The sequence below is a fragment of the Pogona vitticeps genome, chromosome 1, assembly GCF_051106095.1.
Source record: "Pogona vitticeps strain Pit_001003342236 chromosome 1, PviZW2.1, whole genome shotgun sequence".
Classification (NCBI taxonomy): domain Eukaryota; kingdom Metazoa; phylum Chordata; class Lepidosauria; order Squamata; family Agamidae; genus Pogona; species Pogona vitticeps.
In genome coordinates, this window is record NC_135783.1 from 95509401 (window position 1) to 95534219 (window position 24819).

At 41.0% G+C, this 24819-nt stretch overlaps 2 protein-coding genes across 3 annotated transcripts in view; one reads left to right on the forward strand and one right to left on the reverse strand.

Moving 5' to 3' along the window:
- Positions 1–14123, forward strand: part of METTL24 (methyltransferase like 24) — a 161162-nt gene extending 147039 nt beyond the window's left edge. Inside the window, exons 6-7 of one of the 2 annotated variants that reach the window (XR_002301233.3) lie at positions 6306–6425; positions 7996–14123. The gene's annotated coding sequence lies outside the window, so the exon portion shown is untranslated. The remainder of the gene's footprint in view (positions 1–6305; positions 6426–7995) is intronic. The other variant, XR_012086497.2, reaches the window with a different exon arrangement.
- Positions 1–24819, reverse strand: part of CDC40 (cell division cycle 40) — a 59352-nt gene that overhangs the window by 26642 nt on the left and 7891 nt on the right. The window contains exons 2-3 of the mRNA XM_020801331.3: positions 15334–15420; positions 10534–10663 (exon numbers count right to left, since the gene is read on the reverse strand). Of these exons, the coding sequence (XP_020656990.3) occupies positions 10534–10663; positions 15334–15420 (217 nt within the window). The remainder of the gene's footprint in view (positions 1–10533; positions 10664–15333; positions 15421–24819) is intronic.

A 24819-nucleotide genomic window follows, 5' to 3' on the forward strand; every position in this document is an offset into this window, starting at 1 on the left:
AGCCACTCACATGCTGCCCTTTTTGCCTTCACTGAATGGATCCTCAGGATTCAGGGAGGAAGAGGAGCAGCTGGCTTTCTGCAGTGCATTTGAGATCCCACCCAAAGAGATGTCATGCCACCCCAAACTGACCTGTTTCTCTCCGCGCTTGCAACGGACGGGAAGGTGGGCAGGAAGGCAGGATGGACAAACGGGGCTCATCTCTCCCTCCCCACCTGGGTGCAAGGCAGCGCTTCACTGGGCGCGGACGGGGACCCAAGAGACCCTTTCCTTCCACCCAATCCACACTCAGCGCTCCCCTGAGGGAGAAAGGCGAGATGTGGCAGGCAGAAAGAGTGGGACCGTCTGGCATCGGCACCGGATCTACTGCCAGCACCCCGGCTGTAGCCACCTTCACAGGTTTGGTTCACTCCAGCGCCCCCCTACCGCCCCCCTTCTGCTCCAGCGCCCCCTCACCGCCCCTTTTTGTTCTACCGCCCCCCTGAAAAATGAAATCGCCCCTGGGGGGCATTATTGCCCACGTTAAGAACCACTGGTCTATACATATAAGATCATCCTCAGCTCCGTCCATGGCATTGCTGATTCCACATTTCTTGAAGGACTTCACAATCACCTCTTTTTTGATGCCATACCATCAGTTTAGAACCCAACTGCTAAACTCAGTAATTTTTTTTTCACCCTATCGGTGTCTAGTTACCACCTGCTTTTTGAATCCATCTATTCCATTCTTCTCTCATCAGGACTTTAATGGCTTGTTGACTGAAAGATCTAGTGGCTGTAGCTGACATGTAAGTCCACCAGGAATAACTGCTTGATGTGTTCGCAAATCTGATGCAACCTTTTTTGTCTTTTCTGTTAAATGTGCTTGGAACTGATCAAAGGCAAGTAGAGCTGGCTTCTTTAAGAGCCCTCCAGGTCTTCTGGACCAAACCTTTGCAAACCAAATGGCCATGACGTCTTCATTTATCCATCCCTTCTCATGAACTTGCACAATAATGTCATGTGGTATGGTCTCTTTAGGATACGTTTTCCTCTTAGAAATAAGCATAGGAGGCAGTTTAGTACCATCTGCACAGCATGAAAGCACAGCAGTATGGTGTGTCTTTTCATGGCCACTTGTTTTGATTGCCACTGTTTTGATTCCTTTCACATCAACTGTTCTGTTGGAAGGCACATCAAAATTGAGAGGCACCTCATCCATGTCTGTAATCTGACTTGGTTCAAAATCATATTTTTTTCTAAAGCTGTATGACATAGGAGTGAAACTGCTGGATTTTATCCTCATAAACAGGTGGCATTTTCTGTGCTAACTTTGTTCGTGCTCTCATGGCCAACCCTTCTCTCTTCATGAAACTGAAGCACCATTTTGCCTTTCCTGTAAAATCAACCATCTTCATTTCACTTGCAAACATTCTTGCCTGATGTTGAATAAGCTTGGTTGATACACATATCCCACTCTGGCCTCTGCTCCAAAATCCAAGTCTTGAGCCTCTGCTCCAAGTTTGGCCATTTTGCTGATTTTCCTCTTAAGGCTTTTTTCTTTTTTGGCATCTTAAGGAGTTGTTCTTCCTGTTTTTCCACTGTCTGATCATACTGTCAGTGGGAGGGGGTCCAAACTGTCTCTCTGCGGCTTTATTTCCATGCTTATTTGCATGACTGATTCAGTTTGAATTTTGCAGAGTAAAACAGTTACTTTTTAAATTTTTTATTTTCTGACATATTTATGGGCTCAGTGATTGCACTGCCTAAACCAGTGGTGACTGAGCACAAGTGTCCAAATTGAAAAAAAACAGAACAAAACCCCAACCTGGTGGGCAGCAGCAGCAGAAACAGCAGCGGAAGCTGAAATGGAGGGGGTGAATCCCGAGCGGGAGGTGCATGCACACCCCACTCCGGATTGGCTTGCAGGCAAGGGGGAGCTGCTTCAGATCAGTAGAAACAGAAACAGAGGGGGTGGGTCCCAGCATGGAGGTACCTTCAGACCCCACTAACCAGCATAGGGTAGGCAGTTTTGCTACCGCATGGTTTTTTCCTTGGTTTACTTCCGTGTAAAAGCCGACCCTCAATTTTTCCTACAATGATTTTAGGGAAAAGATAGTTTTTTACACTGTTTCAGGTATCTTTAAGTTCTTCCTGTATGCATTTTCAATTTTTTTCTCTGTGCTCAAACTTTTTTAATCAAAGAAAGGATCAAATAATCCTAATTTATTAGATAATGGATGAAATCCTCTTTTGTGCAAGTTCCACAATGTCAAGCTGATGCCATCATCAACAAAGGCAATAGTTTGGCCCCAACAAATTCAGAGTAACCCTTTTTGTTGTCAGAAACCCATGGGAGCTGTAGGATGGCAGGAAGGATTCCTTAATTACCAAAAGTCACAGCCAATGGTGAAGTCATCCCAGCAACAGAAATTTCAGTAATCAAAGTAATCAGTAATCTTTGATGTCACAGCCTCCACAGATTCCAATGATGAAAGGGATTGTGGGGGCAGGTGACAGGAGAGGAAAAGTTTCACTTCCAAAAAATTGCTTGTGATGATGATGAACAAGACTCCAACTATTATCTTCATTCAAATAATTATCGTCTCGTCCTTGTCTAGTCGTTTAGTCGTGCCCGACTCTTTGTGACCCCATGGACCAGAGCACGCCAGGCCCTCCTATCTTCCACTGCCTCCCGTAGTTGTGTCAATTTCATGTTGGTTGCTTCGCAGACACTGTCCAGCCATCTCATCCTCTGTCGTCCCTTTCTCCTCTTGCCTTCACACTTTCCTAACATCAAGGTCTTTTCCAGGGAGTCTTCTCTTCTCATGAGATGGCCAAAGTATTGGAGCCTCAGCTTCAGGATCTGTCCTTCCAGTGAACACTCAGGGTTGATTTCCTTTAGAATGGATAGGTTTGTTCTCCTTGCAGTCCAGGGGACTCTCAAAAGCCTCCTCCAGCACCACAATTCAAAGGCATCAATTCTTCGGCGGTCTGCTTTCTTTATGGTCCATGTACTCCCGTACATCACTACAGGAAAAACCATAGCTTTGACTATTTGGACTTTTGTTGGCAAGGTGATGTCTCTGCTTTTTAAGATGCTGTCAAGGTTTGTCATCGCTTTCCTCCCAAGAAGCAGGCGTCTTTTAATTTCATGGCTGCTGTCTCCATCTGCAGTGATCATGGAGCCCAAGAAAGTAAAGTCTGTCACTGCCTCCAGGAGGTGATGGGACCAGTGGCCATGATCTTACTCTTTTTGATGTCAAGCTTCAGACCATTTTTTGCACTCTCCTCTTTCACCCTCATTACAAGGTTCTTTAATTCCTCCTCACTTTCTGCTATCAGAATGGTATCATCTGCATATCGGAGGTTGTTAATATTTCTTCCGGCAATCTTAATTCCAGTTTGGGATTCCTCCAGTCCAGCCTTCCGCATGATGTATTCTTCATATAGGTTAAATAAGCCGGGGGACAATATACAGCCTTGTCGTACTCCTTTCCCAATTTTGAACCAATCAGTTGTTCCATATCCAGTTCTAACTGTTGCTTCCTGTCCCACATATAGGTTTCTCAGGAGATAGACAAGGTGGTCAGGCACTCCCATTTCTTTAAGGATTTGCCATAGTTTGCTGTGGTCCACACAGTCAAAGGCTTTTGCATAGTCAATGAAGCAAAAGTAAATATTTTTCTGGAACTCTGGCAAATAATTATAGATCCATGCAATTTAATATTAGCTAGATCTTAATTTTGAACATTATAAAACTAAAAGCATCTATTCTTAGCTGAAAACATATCAATATCGCAACTTCTAGCTGTGGAGAATTCCCATTTGGATCATAAGCTAAAGTGGAAAATCTCACTGTCAACAAGCATGAACTGTTTTAACAGCATGCCTGTTGTTTAAAGCTGAAAGCAGCAGTCTGTTTTCAAATTATTTGTAGCTGATGAAAGATTAAGATTTCCTTATTCTTATAAATAGAACAGTGAACAGTGCTTTTGCTCAGAGCAACAAAGTTTAGCAATCTTAATGGCCACATTCAAAAAGTGTCTAATTGGCTTAAATGTACACATTACATTCACGAACTTGAGAAATCTTGAATACATAAAATTGAGCTACAGAACATTTGTCGTTCTAGATATTAGTAGATTCCAACTATAAAAGCCACAGCTAGTCTGGTGAGGGATGACAGAAGTAGTGCTTCACCAACACCTAGAGTTCCACAAGGCCATACTTACAGAACATATCCAAACTACAGTTATTATAACAGAAGGACAAACCTCATGGCACAGAGGTTAAACTGCAGTACTGCTCACAACCCGGGGTTCAACCCAAGGTAATCAGCTCAAGGTTCACTCAGCCTTCCATGGTCGGTAAATTGAATACCCAGCTTGAGGGGTGGCGGCAATGTGTAGCCTGCGTAATTAAACAGTAAACAGTCCAGAGAGTGCTTTAAGTGGTATAGAGTGGTATAAGAATAGCACACTTTGCTTTACAGTGGTGCCTCGTTTGACAACAATAATCCGTTACAGCAAAATTGCTGTAGAACGAAACTGTTGTCAAATGAAAGTAAAAAGCCCATTGAAATGCATTGAAAACCGTTCAATGCGTTCCAATGGGCGAATTACCTCACTGTCCAGCGAAGATCCTCCATAGGGCAGCCATTTTCTGGTGCCTGTAAAGCGGGCAATCAGTCCTAAAACACAGCGGGCGGCCATTTTGTGACCCACCGATCAGCTGTTTTAAAACCATCGTAATGCGAAGACTTAGTTCCCGAAGCGGGGAACCGATTGTCAGAAAGCGGATTTTCCCCATTTAAACATAGTGTTGCGATCGCAAAAACCTCATTGTTAAGCGGATTCATTGTGGAGAGGGGTAATTGTTAAACAGGGCACCACTGTATAACAGGCATAGTTTGAATGTTATGCTAGAGAACTCCAGCGCATCCCCTTGAACTACCAAGACTAAAGAATTTTAGGAGAAAATTCTAAACACCTTACAGAACTACAAACCTCAGGATTCAGCAGCACTGGGCCACAATAGTTAATGTGACATAAACTGCTACAATTGTGTAGTCCAGATACATTCCACATGCAATAATTTCAAGAGTACAATTTGCTTGCCTAATTAAAGTAGTAACTCACTTATCTAACCCTTTACTCCTAACCAATGACAAAACATAGCTGGTCAGAAAGCCCCTATCAATTACTTCTTCAGGCTGGTCATTGTAGATATCGCAAAATTATGTGAAGTTGCCTATACTGATGAGAATTCTACACAGGTAAGCTGAACATTATCTAGTTTTACTCTAAGTGAGGTTGTTTTTGAATGTTTCCACTGGACTCTGTTTCACAGTTTCTCTTTAAATAAAGGAGAAATGCTAATTTGGATGTATGTCAGAATCAATACAGCAGCTTATTTGTCTTTCCATGGTACTGAAGCTATCTCTGAGGCTCTGTTTGTTTAGCTGTTTTGCCCCCAAAGCAAGCGATCATGAATGGAGCCACTAGGCGAGATCTAATCTTCAGCAGGAGTCGTGCTTTCTGTAGCCAAACTGCATTTTGTTCAGCATCTTTCCCTTGTGAAAAGGTCTCTGAACAACTCCTACTTTATATCAAGAATGTGAAAGAGATTCCTATCTTTTTTTCCTGACAGAGACTTCCAACTGCAGCTGGAAGGGAAAAACCTGTCGTTCTCAAACAGACCTCTTTTTGTGTCACTGTTTTCAACTTAAATTCTCAACTCACTACCACTGATGACAACCAAGCCAGTCTGCATAAAGAAAGAAATGGTGGCATTCAAGCCACTAAGATGTGCACCTGAATAAAATTAGTGTTAACACCAAATGTAGTCTTTTATTGTGTGCATACACTACACTGCCCTCTCTGTGGCAACGGAACTGCCTTAGCCACAGGGAGAACTCAAGCAGTAAAGGGCAACTGCTCTGAAATTAGTTACATCAGGCTATGCAAGACAGTTTCCCTTTCCTGCAAAGGTAATACATGTGGCTGCTAATAAAGATAACTTTTTTCAGATACAGTATATCCCACCCACACATAGTATCCTCGTATTGTGGAACTACTTGCAGCCAAACTGGTCAGCATACACACTGAAAAAGACAGTAACTTCCAAAACAGTTACCCTTTCGAAAGAAACTAGAGATATTCTATTCAAACAGAGGTCAGGGAACAGTCCCTGTCTAGTATAAAACAGGCCTGAAGCATGCAGCTCCTGTGATCTTTGTTTAAAGATAGTAATGTTTTAAAACTGGCATGAAAACAGTGCTTTCCTCTAACTCCCAAGTATCACCCTTGTTCTTTCTTATACAGAGATATTCATCTACCGCTGGTGGCGAGTGGAGAATCTACCACTTGAATGGTTTCCTAAACAGAAAGAACATCAGTAGATTTGGCACAACAGGACAGTAGCATCCAACTCATGAGAATAAGGTACACCTATGTGAATAAAAATGTCAAAGCATGCTGTGACACTCTTCTTTTAGGTTAAGATGTAATATATATATTTAAAAAACAATAAGCAGAAGGAATCAGGACAGGGGAGTGCTTTGAGTTAACTGCAATGTCTTATGTGGAAGTGCCGTTTTCCTTCTCCTCCAACCTATATGCCTCCCAAAAATTAATGTTGGAGAACTGCCCAGCAATCTACAGCAAGTTTTGAGGAAAGAGGTGGCTGCAGTGCGGATGGGAACTGAAATCACCTCCACCTGATTTCACCAAAACCCACAATTCCACCAGCACTGGATACAAAGCTCTGTTTCTGTTTATTTGCTTTTTAAAAATATATTCAACTATGCTCCCTGACATTTTATTTTAGCATCATGGCTATAAGCAGCTATTAACACATGAACAGTATTCTACAAAGAGGGGCCTGAAGACATGCTAAGATCTGGATGAACTGAATTTATTGGTGTCTACTGTCTCTTGGCTGCCAACATCCTAGTTTACTTTATTAGTCTCATGTAACTGAACAATGGTTTCTTTGTCTTACGCTAGCAACATTTTAAGCATGAAGCACATTCCTGTGTAAGGAAGCTTGTCTTCTTGGAGACAGACAACAACATGTTCTCCCTACAAACTAGAGTTTGGAAAATTCTTTTACTGTGGGTTATTTAGGGAGAAATTCCTTGCTATAGTTCTTAATGTCAAAAATGGGGAGAGAAAAAATTCCCCAAACCATATCAACAGTTGTTTTGTTTCTACAGGTACTGTATATGAAAGTGGATTAATTTTTCTTTTAAAAAACCCCTTTCAAAACAGATGTCAACTGCCACGGTACATAAATGCTTTCTTTTAAGTGCTATTTCAGAACAATAAATATGGACTGGAGATGTACAAACTCTACATGAATTGCTATCCATTATCTGCGCTTTCATTTATAGCCATTATGTTGGAGCACACAATAGAAATGAGCAAATTTAATGATTCTGCCTTACTTGTAAAGCTATACCCTTTGAAAAACACTTTGAGCCGTCAAAACAGCTCAGGAATATATAAAGTTTTCTTATACCAGGCCCAACCATTTTTGTTTTTTTAATTAAAAATATTAAGATATAAAAAAAAAAAAAATGAAAACAGACGTGAGTTTAAATACAATTCTTGCATATCAAGAGCACCTGACATTTGTATATATGACTTACACTCTACATTTTATACTATGCATACTATTCTACGCTTTAGATTTACTTGACCTTTTGAAATATGTACTTTGCTCACAGAATCATAGAATAGTGAAGTTGGAAGGGGCCTATAAGGCCATCAAGTCCAACCCCATGTTTAATGCAGGAATACAAGTCAAAGGATATCTGCCAGGTGGTTGTCTAAGTTTCTCTTGAATGCCTCCAGTGTTGGAGCATCCAAAGTTCTATCTTATTCTTAGTCCACATTTTTACTCTTTTAACACCTGCCTTTCTATTTATAATGATTTTATAGCATTATTTCTGCGCTATTTGTTTAAATAAGCAAAATAATTTTCCCACTTTTTTTTCAAATTCGTTGATAGGTCTTCTGTTTATACAATTTGTAAGTTTAGCTAAACTTACAAATGATCCAACCATTACTCTATTTTGATCAGTATCATCTCAGCCTGGGGATGAAGAACCTTTGGCCTTGGAGGAGGGGAGGTCCCTAAATTGCCAAACCACATCCCATATGATACCAGTGCTTCAAGATTCATCAGCTTTTGGGGCTTCTCTTCCATTCTACGAGGCTGAAATACTTCTTGTGATGTTTTGTTATTGGTGAAAAAAGCTTCAAGCTAAAATACTCTCATGTTTTTGGTCCCACAATCATCTGCCAAGTATAGGAATGTTGCCTCTAAACAATGAATGAACTTCTCTGAAATTTAATTCATTCCTCACACAGAAACAAGTTTGTCATTCTTAACAATAATAATTATGTGCTATCAAGTCAATAATGACTTATGGCAATCTTCCCAGTTTTTTTGTTTGTTTTTTATAAAGTACCTTGAAGTGATTTAACAGTCCTTCCTTCTGGTGGTGCTTTAGCATCTCAATATTACACAGATTGAACATATTGTTTCATTTCATTTGTTTGCCTTATGATGCTTGATTTGATTTATTATTATTATTATTGTTATTGTCTAATGTATTGTTTTGCTTTTCCTTTGTCCTTATTTGGTAACTACCCAGAACAGTGCTTGGCACTAAACAGGTGGCAAAATGTCTAAGAAATAAACAAAATAAAATAAAACAAATGACATCAACTGCAATGACTCTGGGTGCTCGCAGGTGATTCCTCTCTTGAAAGGTGACATCAGGGATTCAAACTCCCAGCTTCTTCTATTGCAGCCAGGCACTCCAACTCACTTAGCCACTGCAGGTATAACTCAGTGATGATACTGCCATACTTGGTCTAACATAACCAGTAGCAACTCCTAAGGGTTTTAGACAGAGGTTTTCTGCCCAACTTGTAAAGGCTCAGTGTTGAATCCATGACAAATGTGGGCTTTCATACTGTGTTAGGGCCACTTCCCAAAGAATAAAGAGCAGTGTCTTTGGATTGTTTGCTTTCCTGGGATATCTTGATGTTTCACACATCTAACTGTGTACAGTGGTGCCTCGCAAGACGAGTGCTTCGTTTTACAATGAAATCGCATAATGATGAAGTTTTTGCGATCGCAAAAATGATCGAAAAATGATGTTTCCTATGGGGGAATTTTGCTTTGCGATGATCGGTTCCCTGCTTCAGGAACCAATTCTCGTAAAACGACGGTTTTCCTACAGCTGATCGGCGGTTTCAAAATGCCCCCCCCGCTGTTTTCTGGGATGGATTCCTCGCTGAGCGGGCAGCGAAAATGGCCACGCTATGGAGGATCTTCGCTGGACGGTGAGTTTAAAGCCCATAGGAATGCATTAATCGGGTTTTAATGTGTTTCTATGGGCTTTTTAATTTCGCTTTACGATGTTTTCGTTCTCCAGCGATTTCAAATGGAACGAATTAACATCGTAATGCGAGGCACCACTGTATTGCCTTCCACATTTGACTGCTTAAGCAACAACACGGTTGATGGATTTGATATGGGAGCTCTTTCTAGATCTCAGTCTTTTGTCTTAAAATGTCAAGATGTACCTTCCAGAACTGGTATTCTTTGTTTACCACCATTATTGATCTGAAAATGCTATTCCCAGAACACAGATAAAATAACAGAAATATATTATGGCTGCCATTTTCTTCAAATGACTGATAGAAACAGTCATTTAGAAGTGCTTAGGGAGATCAGAAATACAAAAGTGAGAAGCATAACTACAAGTACAACACTTTTTACACTATACCTACAACTTCAATTAACAAGAGTACTGCTTTATTTTCAGTATCCACACTTCACAATTAGAATAAATCAGGTTAACTCTACTTCTAGATAGTTCAGAGACTTAGCTGATGGTTCCAGGGCAGAAGTCGTCAACCCCTGGTCTGCGACCCGATGCTGGTCTGTGGCCTGAGCCGGGCTGTGTAGACAGACTTCCTGCCCTCCCCTGCACAACTTCCCCTCTCCACAGCTGCTCTGTGCACGTGCCAGCGCCAGCGTGACCACTCCCCCACCCCTTCACACATGCGCCCAAGTGCAAAGGGGTGGGGGGGTGCTCACACCGGCACTGGCAGGCATACGCTTCCCCACCATTTTGCGCATGCGCCTGAGAGTGCGCGTGCACCTGTACACACCTGCGGGGGACACCCTGCCTTCTTCGAAGGCTGAGCCAGTCTGCAGTCCCAAAAATTTGGGGACCACTGTTCTAGGGCATTCATTTTGGTGTGGAAATAGGTAAATATACATAGTATAATAACAAAAGCACAAGAATTTCAAGTAGCAAATGATTATGCATAAGAATCATTTTCTTTGTACAAGAGATAGTATATGAGTATTATACTCCTAATCTCCTCAATTAGTTAAAAATTAGTAGGAGAACTAAGGAAGCAGATTTAAAAGAAGATGTAAAGGTGCTGAAGATACTGGAACTATACCAGTGCATGGTAAAGATAGACACAGGGTTAATCATGAAAAAAAGAAAATATATCTTACCATAAGTTGCAAATGTTCTTCTCTGTTGTTCAAACATGAAATCATTAATATGGGCTGGCTCTGTATATCCAGAAAGCATATTCCTAGGTGCAGCCATCTGCTGAGTCCTAAATGGATTCACTGGTCCAAACTGCATTTACAAATAATATATTAAGTACCAATATCTCCGCTGGACTATCGCCATAAGCAAGCCGCATGTGATACTTCACTTACATAAATAAACAAATCTATTATATTTTTTGCCTGTCTTATTTTCAATGTGTATAGAGCATCATGCATGGTTCCCCATCCTATTTTATCTAATGAAACAGATTAGGTCTAGCCCTCCAGTTGTTGTTGAATGAGTGTTGTCATCACTGCTGGGCACTGTTTTTCCAAGGGACTGAAGGGAGGTGGGCATCTTGAAGATCCAGAGATTGCTTACTCCTGAATCACATGACTTTTCTAGCCTAGAAACTGCTTCATGTTGCTGCGTTGTGCACATTTACAGAGACTTCCTTAGATTTACAACAGTGTTTGAATTAAGATCACATACAGGCCCACTTGAACATATGAATTGAAAAACTCAAGTTTGCAATAGGTTCCCCTACACTGAAGTGGCATGTAATTATTTTCTGAGTAATCCGGACTGGGAAGGAAATTCCCTTCACAGTCAGAAAAAAAACTGGCTTGGTGCTGACAAAGCATTCTATGTTCTTTAAGGTGGTCACGAGATGGTAAAGTTCTACAATGGCCAGAAATCATCATCTTAAAGCTGCAGAGCTAGAAGGGATCGTATGGATCATTGAGTGCAACACACCCAGCAGGGGTGTCAAAAGAGGCATAGTGGGAATCGAACTCTCAACCCCTGCCTCCACAGCCAATCGCCTAAACCACTGAGCTATCCAGCAATGCCCACTTCTTCCTTCTATATTAATTATGGTGTTACATTACATTTATAAGACAATTAAAGTTAATCTTGTTTAAATTTAAATGTGTGGTTCAGTGAGATTTTTGTAAATCTTGATGGAATCCAAACAACATTAGTCTGCTTCACTTCAGTTCAGGCATAAAGTCAGAAATCGTGTTGGTGTAAGTTACACTCCATAAGGCTGATGACATCATCAGTCAGGAAAAGCTTTTGGAAATTAAACATTCTTATCCACACTGGAGGATTGGGAAATACAGTGGGCTAGAGTCTGACTTGCTCACGATCCAAAAGATGATCATACTGAAAGATGTGAGAAGGAGAATTTTTTCCTACCAATTTGTATTTTACTCTGCATCTTTCGCATGGCCTCAATTTGCCAGACCAGAATTCTGGGGCAAAAAGGAAGTCACAGAGTGAAGAACAGTAAAAAATAATAGTAATAATCTCCTCCCTTTTTACCTTTAGTTCTTAAAGAAATGGGAGTGCCTGACCATCTTATCTGTCTCCTGAGAAATCTATATGTGGGACAAGAAGCAACAGTTAGAACTGGATATGGAACAACTGATTGGGAAAGGAGTATGACAAAATTGGGAAAGGAGTATGACAAGGCTGCATATTGTCCCCCTGCTTATTTAACTTATATGCAGAATACATCATGCGGAAGGCTGGACTGGATGAATGCCAGGCCGGAATTAAGTTTGCTGAAAGAAATATCAACAACCTCTGATAGGCAAATGATACCACTCTGATGGCAGAAAGTGAGGAGGAATTAAAGGACCTCTTAATGAGGGTGAAAAAGGAGAGCACCAAAAATGGTCTGAAGCTCAACATCAAAAAACTAAGATCATGGCCACTGGTCCCATCACCTTCTGGCAAATCGAAGGGGAAGATATAGAGCCAGTGTCAGATTTTACTTTCTTGGGCTCCACAATCCCTGCAGATGGCGATACCAGCCACGAAATTAAAAGACGCCTGCTTCTTGGGAGGAAAGCAACGACAAACCTTGACAGCATCTTAAAAAGCAGAGACATCACCTTGCTGACAAAGGTCTGCATAGTCAAAGCTATGTTTTTTTCCAGTAGCTATGTATGGAAGTGAGAGCTTGACCATTGAAAAGGCTGACCACCAAAGAATTTATGCTTTTGAATTGTGGTGCTCTTGAGAATCCCCTGGACTGCAAAGAGACCAAACCTATCCATTCTGAAGGAAATCAACCCTGAGTGCTCATTGGAAGGACAGATCCTGAAGCTGAGGCTCCAATACTTTGGCCGTCTCATGAGGAGAGAAGACTCCCTGGAAAAGACCCTGATGTTGGGAAAGTGTGAAGGCAAGAGGAGAAGGGGACGACAGAGGACGAGATGGTTGGACAGTGTCATTGAAGCGACCAGCATGAATTTGACTAAACTCCGGGAGGCAGTGGAAGACAGGAGGGCCTGGCATGCTCTGGTGCGTGGGGTCACGAAGAGTTGGACATGACTTAACGACTAAACAACAAGATTGTTGTACATAAAAAAATAAAACATCCCCTGGAAATAAGCCCATTGAGCTTTCTGGAGCAAAAATTAATATAAGACCCTGTCTTATTTTCAGGGAAACATGGTAGTTTGCAGAGTTTTGCTCTGCACCACTCTGTATGCCACAATGTATTTTTCCAAGTTTTAATGGTTGCAATAATGACTTCATACTTTTAGATTCTGAAATGTCTCCATGTTATACAGTAGCTTACCTAATATGTTCCCATAACAAATATAAAATTTCAAAGGAAACACAAGGACATTTAACAATTCCAGAGAAAAAATACAATATTTGAATGCCAACATAGTGACCAGATGACAGTCATACATTCATCATAAACTAACTACTGTAATGGACATGGCACCATGATGAGTAGCATTTTCTGAACACATAACCAGCTATTCGAAAAGTAAAGCTGTACCAAAATTGCTCTACTTAGGCTGCAATCTTAGACATACTTATCTAAGAATATGTTCCATGGTGCTTAATGGCAACTGAACCAAATGTGACTTACTTCTGAGGGCACATATGCAGGATTGCATTGATAATGAAATGCATTCCTTATGCTTCTCAACCCTCAAGAGAGATCAGAAACTCAACCTCATATTCCAATTTAGTGAAGTGTTCCCTTATTCACTCCTGCTTTTAAGGAAGATGAAATATCACAACCAATTTTAATATACATGAATTGTGATTGTTTTATTTTTATAAAACAGAGAAAATGCGCATCCACTTTACAACATACTTCTGCTTTAGATTAGATTTATCACTGGGAATGCGATTTTTGAGTAGTTGTATGTAGAAAAATTATGTCAGACCTACAAACGATAACTTCCACCAGTGAACAGTTATCATGCCAAAGAGTTTGAAAGCTGCTTGCACTGAAATTTATATTATGCTTTTATCCTGGTCACTTATTCCTAAAGGTGCTTTTCCTCACAGAGTCTTCAATACCAAGATAAAATTGTTTTTGCTGTCCAGTTATCAGATAGTTTTTACACATAAGCTATCATCTAGCTCCTTCCTGCTCAGCCTTATCTACTGGTAAGTTCTCCTCACAACTCATGTCTTTTTAGGATTTGTGAATGTCTAAAAGGAAAATGACTATAATTTTGTCTATATTCTCACCATACTCACATGCCAATGAATATTGCTAATGAGAAAATAATAATTGTGTGTTAGTGTTACACTATTGCTCAAAATCAGAAAAATAAGTTACAAAATGCAGAACGGCATCATGCAGTCAAAACAGAATTTTAGTGCATAGAAAAATCATAATTTCTGTTAACACATTATGCATTATGGACCTGGAGGTGCACATGATTGTCACATTTGGCAAAACAAGAAACAAATTGATAAACAAATGAGTAAAAACTTTTCTGGTCTGCATATGGCCATATGCGGCAGATCAGGCCAGGAATCCTTCAGAAATTCACATTCGCTTTTATCAAGCATACATATACTTCTGACTTTGTATTAACGAAAGAAATTAAATGGATGTAGAATATACCCACCAACTATGCAACTCTACAAATGCAAGAGAAAGAAGTAGACACAACTACTGGTTATGATATTATAAAGCTATGAATAATACATGATTCTCTTTGAATTTCCTCAGCTATAAATAAAATATCCAAAGCACTGTGATCAGACATGGAGATTTATTTTGCATATATATATTCCATGACTTATGTCAAATGATTATACCTAGAATTAGCTTCATCATTTTCAATTTTAAGAAGCTTCATTATGCAAAAAAGAAAGGATGAATGAAATCTTCACCAGGATATTCTATACTGATTATTACTTGAAATTTAAATTTTGTATTATAAAGAATCATTGCCCAGCTCTTACTCTGTCAGCAATTATTTTTCATTACAAGAAGGAATTTACAATTCCACAATTTAAGCTCTTTATTTAATAAAGGGAGCAGAAGCTATTTCATGACATATTTGGATGTAAAGTGAGGCATACCACACAGATATGAATTGAAAGCTTAATTGCAGAGCCTTGGATCAAATCTTAAGGGGATATTTTAGTACCAGTTAAAAACATAAATGCAATACAGAGTATTGTCTATATCTGTTATGTGCTGTGAAATTGCATTTGGCTTATGGCAACCCTAAAAGAGTTTTCAAAGTACGAGAGATATTTAAGGAGTGATTTTACCAGTGCTACCCTCCGGTGAGTTATCACAGCTAAGTGGGAGTTTGAACCTGCATCTCCTGAGTCCAAATCCAGCACACTATCCACTATACTACATTTGCGCTTGCAATAGTTTATATATAAGTGATCCTTTCGTAAGTTTCACAGAACATGATCAGCTAACATTAACAGGAACTACGGTATTCCAGTTTAAAAGTTAGTTTGCTTACCTCTGGTGCAAACATAGTGTCATAGCTTGGATTGTACTGAACTTCCTTGGTAGATGGATCAAGGTGAACTCCTGTTTCTACATCTTCCTGCAAAATTCAACAGAATTTTAATGGAAATGGTTTAGGGACTAACATCTTAGAGACTGAGGAATCAGTTCCAAAATTTGTTGTACAGTATTTACCTCCTAATTTTTACACTTAAAAGTGTTAATTGTGACATTGTTTTCTGATGTAACAGAGTCCTCACACTAAGGAAATGTCCTGTGAAAAAACTTTACACGAAATTTGTTCAAAACAGTTAACAGAAGTTAGAGCAACGTAAGCTTAAAGGAAGGCTGATCTCAGATTGAGGAATTTTTGTTGTCAGAGAATCAACTACACAGTTTCTTCCTTTAGTTGGCAATATAGCCTTCCCCAGCTCCCAAGTAGTACTGTAACACAATGGTTCCCAACCTTGGGTGTTCTTGGACTTCAATTCCCAGGAACCCTTATTATTATAGCTGGTGCTGTAGGCTTCTTGGAACTGCAGTCCAAGAGCACCTGGGTTACCCAAGATTGGAACCACTGCTGGAACATGTACTCAGACATACAATATATTGTATTTTCAACAAACTCAGCAGGACATAGCAAGGAACTTGTCTATTTCTACTTAGTGTAGAGATTAAAGCCGAAGATAGCAAAGCTTTGTTAACTGCAAAAACAGCATTTCATGGGTATAGTTAACTGCTTGGGGGTAAGTACTGTACAGTTGTTCCCCCTGGTGCACCACTGCTGAATTCAAGATTGCACTCTCTCTCTAACATAATTCCTCCAAAGCTCAAATGGGTCCTAAACAGCAAATAACTTTTCTGTTCATGGGAGAACAAGACCAAAGAACTTTATTTCAGGACTGAGCATTATTTGTAAAGCTAAACCAATCAAAATTCTGTATCAAATAATGCTGATCTCTGCTACTTATCTGTAATATGCACACTCACATTACATTTCCATGGCCTATAACATTTTTCTGCTTCAGCAACCAAGAATCCCTGTACCGTAAATTATAAAGATGGGCTAGCTGCAATTGTGGCAAATTACAACATGTTGGACTATGCAAACATTCTTCTGGCACTAGGGCCCTCCAAGCCCTCCCCCAAGCCCCTTCAAATGAAACTGCAAGTGTCCAGAAGACCAGGGTGTTTTGCTTTTTTAAAAAAAGACTTTCAATTTTATTAAAAAACAGATTTGGGGAGCTGCTGAAACAAAATATGCATATGGTATCATGTCTTACTGTAGAACAAGGGAGGTCAACCTGTGGCTCCTATTGATTTTTTTTGTGCCCCCCACAGCAACCCAAGAAACCCCAAAATTTAAAAATGCCCCCCACTCCAAATGGCCTATTACTGTTGTTGCAAGTCTACAATGGCACTGTATCATCACGGTGTGTGTGTTACCACCAAGGCTCTTCCAACCCTCCCTCAAAATATTACAAAATCAGCCCCCAAATCACAGACTGTCTGTTGAGTCAGTTTCTGTATACATTTTAGAGAAGGACTGGCTAGAAAGTAGAAACAGTCACATTCCAATCTGCTACTGCCTGTGGTGGAGGATAGGGACAAAATTTTGACTCCCAAGCCGTATGAGATCACTCATCCCATTTATAGAAGACAACTGCACCCTCTGGAGGTCCAACACTCCCATTAAAAAAATGCTAACAGAAATAAAGATTTTGGAGGGCTGCTGGAAATCACATGAGACTGAGCCTTATGCATATGCTTCTCTCTTTCCCCTGCGGTACAGAAGGGGCATGCAAAGGGAACAAAATTGTCTAATACATGGAAGTGCCCAGATTTCCATGGCATAATCTAGGCAAATAATGGAAAGGGCTTATCCATCACTGGTGATATTGTATTAGGTCTTGAAATAGCAAGACAAGGCTCCTGATCTAAAGACACAACTCTCAATAACAATGGAGTAAATTGCTGATGTGATGAAGAGATGCACAATCACTGGGACAGAATGGCTGATGCCTGTAAAGATAGAGTCAAGATGGCACATCAAACCTTGGAATCAAAGCAATACAATAGAAGAGAACCTTCTATTAAACCACTGGTTCTCAACCTTGGCATTCTTGGACTGCAACTCTCAGAAACCCCAGGCAGTATCGCAGTTGGTGAAGGCTTGTGGGAACTGTGGTCTAAACAACACCTGGGTTACCCAAAACTGCGAACCACTGTCTCTGACAACATTTGCGCCACCTGAAAGGCCTTTTCAAAGGTGTTTCCAGGATAGAGTCTTGTACTTGGAGCAGAATGAGTAGACTGATGGTAGTTGATCTACTGCATTTGCAACCCTATGTCTCTCTTCTTGGCTGTGATCTTAAGAAGATGGTTTGTGGCTTCATCACAGTTGAAGAGGTCCTCATTATCTAAAGCCTTGTCTTTGGTTTTTGTTCTGCTTTCATCTGATACTCTAGCACAGGGGTGTCCAAAGTACAGCCTGCTGGCCACATCCTTTTTATCTGACTCGTTTGGGTGGGCGGGAGTGTGATTTCCTTCAGCTCTTGAAAATATGGAAAATATACTATGTGGCTGTCACTGTGAACGGTTTGGAGACCCCTGCTCTAGCAGTTTACATTCAAGAGTATCTACAAAGAGATATAGCATCTACAATGACTTCAGCAGTGCAATCGATATGAAATTTCCCCAGGACTAGAATTAGAATGGAGAGCAGCAGAGGGAGCTACAGTAACTGTGGCAACTGCAGTAAAGTTAAGATTAGTATCCTTGGAGCTGAGGTCATGGTAGGTACCTTTGCCAGCAACAAGATATGTGGAGTAGTGTGAACCGGAGGATAAAGAGAAGAAAAGAGAGGGAGAGAGCCATCCCCTCATACGTCTGTAGAGGAAGAAAAGGATAGAGAGAAAAGAGAGGGAGAGGTAGTGAAAGTTATAGAAAGGATGAAGGAATAAAAGGTGGGAAAAGAAGGGGAGGAGTCAGAGAGAGGGAAAGAAGGGAAATAGATGTCTTCTTAACATCGGAGGAGGGGGAAATTAAGGAGAGACAAGAAAAGTCGTAGTGTTGGAAGAAGAATGGCAGGAGGTAGAAGGAGAGACCAGAGTGTTTAAGATGCCACAGAAGGAAGGACTTTGAGTGCAAAGAAGCTAATATAAAAAGAGAGAAAGGAAAACTAATCACATAAGGACTAGGACCAGAGGAATGGTCTTAGTGTACCCTTGAGGATGGGGTCCCTGGAGGAAGGTGATCCGACCAGGGCCGGTTCAGCCAAATGAGAAGCCACCTGAAGGAGACTGGTCTCATCATCCCTGTTGCGGGACGATATGTACGGTGAGGAGTGGCTATTTGAGAAAGCCAAGGAGCAATTCCAACATGCCTTCCGTTAAAGAAAAACAGTTATGAAGAAACGTTGCCCTTGTTATGGACAGATTTTCCTGTTGGTGTTGAACATGTTAATCCCATAGAGGTTGTTGTTGAGAAACCACTAAGTTTTGTTAATAAAGAGTTTATTGTTAAAGAACTCTCTCTCTTGTCGTTTCCCGCCAAAACTAAGAAACTGTCAGATACCAACAAAGAAACGGATCACAAGTAGGAGAAATAAAAAGAAGCTTCCTAACTGAGGAGGCGAGATGGCTCATATCCACTTTTGCGGGGGTTTTAACAGTCTTCTCTTTCAGTTCTGTAGATGCTGATTGCTTCAATGGGTCTTTTGGTTTTGGGGTGATATGTTATCAGATCACCTTGGTGTGGGAAGTGACTGTAAAATGGTTGCAGTCTGATGGGCAAATTTGAGAGATCTAAGTTCCTTACAAACACCAGACCTCTGAAGGCCTCACCCGCCACCCTTGCAAGTTAGGAGAATATAATGAAAACTCCAGAGACTGTAAGGGACTTGGTGGATGTTGGGAGGGGGGCACAGTGGAGCCACAAGAAAACCAGGAGCTCTACTTTGACTAACCCCACTCTAGAGAGACAACTCGTATGGTGTGATAGGTTAATGCTGGAACTAAACTTCCCTGCCATGATCATGTTGAAGGGTAGTTTCCAACAGACAAACTATTGCATTGCTTTTTACAAATTTCCTCTGAAAAGAAGGTAAACACTTTCTAAGATTGTATTCAACAGCATGACTCTATCCTCAGAAGGCGAATCCACTCATAAGATGCCACACACACTTTTAGAAATAGAATTATAAAAATGGCTGGGATTTAAATAGTTATCCAGCCAATGGAATTTTGACCCAAATACAGTGGTGCCTCGCTTAATGAGCGCCCTGTTTAACGATGAAACCGCTCAGCGATGAAGATTTTGCGATTGAAAAAGCAATCTCAATGCGATGTTTTAAACAGGAAAAAATCGCTTTGCGATGATCAGTAAGCTGTTTCGCTTACTGATTAGCATATAGCGATCTATTTCCTACAGCTGATTGGCGGTTCCAAAATGGCCACCAGGTAAAAACCATGGCCGCCCGCTGTTTTCTGGGATGGATTCCTCGCATACCGGGCAGCGAAAATGGCCGCCGTATGGAGGATTTTTGCTTAAATGTAAGTTTTAAGCCCATAGGAATGCATTGAAGCGGTTTCAATGCATTCCTATGGGCTTTTTAAAATCGCTTAGCAATGTTTTCGGTTAGCAGCGATTTTTGCAGCACCGATTAACCTTGCTAAGCGAGGCACCACTGTACGTAACTGACTTTGAAAAGTCTAATCAATCTGCCAAATGGCATGGGGGCTACAGTAGAAAACCAGAAGCTAGGTAGAGCATGGACACATGGGATTCACTGTGTGGCTTTTTCATCTTAGGCAACATCATCTTTGTCATACTTTAGAGAACTGTATATCTAGTTCCACATGCCCAGCAGCACTTAGGAGTAAAGTTCCTTGTACTGCAGCCCTTGCAATGCTGCATAATAAGATACTCCTGAAATGCTGGGGAGCTTCAAAAGCTGTTTGAACAAAATATAAAGAACAGATATAAATCCATTGTTCATATACAAGCTCTGGAGCAAGCGTAAAGATATTTCCCCATTACAGATTTCTTTTCCTGAAATCTCTGGGACCCACCTTTGGCTCAAAATCTGTTTCTTCTAAATCTAGTTCAACTTTAAGCATCCTTCTTGTGAAAACTACATTAGTGCTGAAGTATGGAAAAGTAAAAGTAAAATCAGCCTTGAAATTTATAAATGGGTGAGAAGAAACTACAGTGGTGCCTCGCATAGTGACGTTAATCTGTGCAGCAAAAATCGCTGCTAAGCGATTTCGTCGCTATGCGGTTTAAAAAAGCCCATAGAAACGCATTAAAACCTGTTTAATGCGTTCCTATGGGCTTAAAACTCACCTTAAAACGAAGATCCTCCATACGGCAGCCATTTTCGCTGCCTCTTAAGCGAGGAATCTGTCCCTACACACAGCAGGCGGCCATTTTTTAACTCAGCGGCCATTTTGGAACTGCCGATCAGCTGTTAAAAAATCATCGCTTTGCCATGATCGGTAAGCGAAACAGGGAACCGATCATCGCAAAGCAAAAAAAAAACCATTTAAAACATCGCAAAGCAATCGCTTTTGCGATCGCAAAAACCTAATCGCTATGCGGTTTCGTCACTAAACGGAGCGCCCGTTAAGCGAGGCACCACTGTACTTTGTTAACTACCCTGCTCCTCTCGAGGAAGAAAATGAAGGACCTTAGGTGGTTTTAACTGTGGGGAAAGGCCAAATGCAAAGCACAGCTAAATCAATGTTTCAAGTACAGCATTTTCTGAGTATAACATGCCCCCATGTATAAGATGCTCCCCACTTTTCTAACCCCAAATTAAGAAATCTAAGTGGGGCATAGCAAAAGGAGGGGAAAGGGATTAAAGTTTTTGTGCTGTGATGCATCTTGGGGGGTTTGTTTATTTTTGGCTTCCCCCCATTTCCGATAGGTCTTGGGAGTTTGGTTGCTTTTTGGGGGTTTTCCCCCATTTCCGATGGTCTTGCATGCTTCCCTTGCTTTTTCCTTTGCTCTTTGCATTTCTGAGCTGGTCCCTTTGTTTTCTGTGCATTTCTGATGGGTCTCGCACACCTGATAGCTTTTCTTCCCCCCCCTTCGGCCAGAATGAATTAATCGTGTTTCCAATGAGTCTTGCAGTGATTTTTTTGGGGGGCGATTATTTTCTTTGGCCAGAACAGATTAATTGCATTTCAGTGCATTCGTATGGGAAATGGTGCTTCGACTTACGACCATTTTGAGTTACGTCCATGTTCTGGAACGGATTATGGTCGTAAGTCAAGGCACCACTGTAGATGCAAAGACAAGTGATCGGGAACAAACGTAGGTCAGTGGCTTTCATGAAGACTCTTTAACCACAAAAAACTATCTTTGCTTTTTCCAATACACAAGATCACGCAACAGCTGAAATTCTATTGCTTAGTTAGTGTAATAAACTGCACTAGAGTAGATCAATTAAATCAATAAGGACTGGGTGATTCAACTTCTCTGTAAGTTTCATTGATTCAAATGGGCCAACTATAGTTGCAATTTACTACATTAAAGTGAGTCAGAACTAGAGTACAGTGGTGCCTCGCTTAACGGGTGCCCCGTTTAACGACAAATTCGCATACCGATGTGGATTTTGCGATCGCAAAAGCGATCACATTGCGATGTTGCATATGGGGAAAAATTGCTTTGCGATGTTTCCCCATAGGCACCATATTCCCCCAGCTGACCGGCAGGGGCATCGGAAGGACCGCCGGGGAGGGCTCTTCCTCCGAGGAGGCGACGGCGGCCGCTCATCCGAAGGCCGGCAGCGAGCGGCGCTTCGGCCGGCTCGCTCCTCCCGGGCTGTGCAGGGGGAAGAGGGAAGAGAAAGAGCCCCGGGCCGGGCGCCTGGCTCCGCCTCCCCCTTCACCTCCTCCTCTTCTTCTTCTTCAAGCCGGCACCCGGCCGGCTTGTGGCTTGTTCCTTCCCGGGGCCGTGCAGGGGGAAGAGGCTTCCCTCTTCCCCCTGCACGGCCGGGTGCCTGGCTCTGCCGGGTGCCTGGCTCTGCCTCCCCCTTCACCTCCTCCTCTTCTTCTTCAAGCCGGCACCCGGCCGGCTTGTTCCTCCCAGGGTGGCGGCGGCGGCAGGGGAAGGGAAAGGGCCGGGTGCCTGACTCCCCGTCTCCCGCTTCACCTCCTCCTCTTCCTCCTTTTCCTGGGGGGGGGTAAATGCCAGCTGTTCGGCAGTTCCAAAATGGCGCCCCCTGTTTTCTGGACAGATTCCTCGCTTACCGAGGCGGGGAAAATGGCCGCCCCTATGGAGGATCCTCGCTGAACAGTGAGTTTTTGCCCCATAGGAACGAATTAAACAGGGTTTAATTCGTTCCTATGGGGGTTTTCTTTCCGTTTAGCGATGTTTTCGTATACGTCGCTATGCAGGGCACCACTGTAGATCCATTTGAATCAATGGGATTCATGGAGAAGTTGATTCATCAAATCACCACTGATTCAATAGGCCTACTCTAAGATGACTTGCTACGCTAAGCACCAGGATTTCAACCATTATGTATTTACTGAAAATTGAAACTGAAACATGCAGTATTCCAAAGACCAACAATAACAATTAAAGAATGTGCTTATAATCTTCAGGCCTCACAAAGATTTAATGAAAACCATTCCTTGCAGTTGAGAATAGCATGGGCAGGGACAGCCTGTTTAAGAAAATTAGTGCAGCATTTAAAAAAAGGTAAGGAAAACATCCCTTATTCCTCAATTCATTATCAGTGGTTACAGACGAGTAGAGTTCAAATGTGTTTCCTCCTTTGATCCTTTAGTAAAAGGATTACAAGGGATAGAAGACATCAGCAATTCAGTGAGCTACTTTGCATAACACACAATCTAATCTGGAACTTGCAAACCTAAATGGTAAGCATGTCTCACTAGCTTTGTCCATTAAAAAAAAAAGTACCACACAACCATGGCTTGTGCCTCAGTGGTGTCACAGATTCATTGTCTGACCTCATTCTTTTCATAGTAAGGCCTTCTCAATTCATTCATGTAGCAAGGAAAGAGCTACTGATATCTTCAGACTTCTATTTCACATCCCATGCTCTTTAACTGAGAACAGTTATAGTAACAGAAATTTATATACAGTACTGTATTCTCTTGACCACACAAAATTGTACCTAGAAGTAGTACTATTAGCTTCATGTTACGCTGGTGCCTTTCACCATCATCTTACAAAATAGTTGACAGTTCTTAAAGGAACACAGGTTATATTTTTTAAATATGTGGAAATGCATTTGAAGGGTGAAAACTTGTACGACACGAAATATATCTGCGTAACAGTGAGAATAGTTTTAACTACTAAGGAAAGAAGACAAGGTAAATAGCCTAGTCGTAAGTAGCAAGTATCTCCATATTTAATTAGGTGAAGATATGAAAATCTGTAATTGACAAAATGTTATAAATCCATCATTTTATCTCCTTCCGTTTTCCTATTAGAAACATTTTATTCACCCAGAGGTGTGCAGAAGACAACACACTGTGACATGAACAATTCTCATGAGGATAATTATAGCTATTCTCGTTCTACTGCACAGTTAGCTCAATCTGTGAATCATTTAAAATCCATGGGCTCACCATTCTTTCTCTGCAATTCAATGATCTTTGAACTGAAGCACAAGTTGTACTGTCCAGCATTACGGTATGTGGAGTGCCCCCTACAGTTATCCTTTTCATCAAGAAAATCAAATGTTTGCGACAATGACCTCTTGCTAAACTTTCATCAGTAAAGTACATCTGAATTTTACCTATGAAAATATTTTATGAATTCTTGTTTCAACCACTTTGAAGAAAAAAAACCAATAAAGGCTAGGTTATATCTCCATGTACGATTTTGGCATAGTTCTTAAACTTCAAACAAATACTATCTCATACATTTTGCAAAAGATTTTAGAAGATCACAAATTTTCTTTTCAGGAAAATCAACACAAACTTATAAAACTAGTATACTTATAAGCTTTCCCTCATTTTTATATCTCATATTCCTATACATTTACAAATAAAACTCAACCAGAGAAAAATAGGATGACAAAATAATCCAGCATTTGTAGAACACAAAAAATGTACTGCAGTTAGTTAATTAAATCTTAAATTAAATATTATAAGATGGAAACAAAAATAGTAAGCTTTCACTGCTGAATTCGTCTATTTTCAATTACATACAATTCTGAAAAATAAACACAACTAACTTTGAATGAATTATTTCAGCTTTAATCAAGTGAAAACAACTGTGTTGGTAATATTCCTATGTGGAACTGCTTTTCAAGATAACTCAAAAGCTGCAGTATTCACAAAATATTGAGAAACATTCTTTTAGAATAGACCTGGACAAAGTGCGACCCTCCAGATGTTGCTGAACTGCAAATCCCAACATTCCTCACTGTGTGGGCTAGGCCCAACTCTCCTCACTGTTAGCTGTGTGGGCTAGGAATTATGGAAGTTGCAGTTCAACAACATCTGGAGGGCCACAT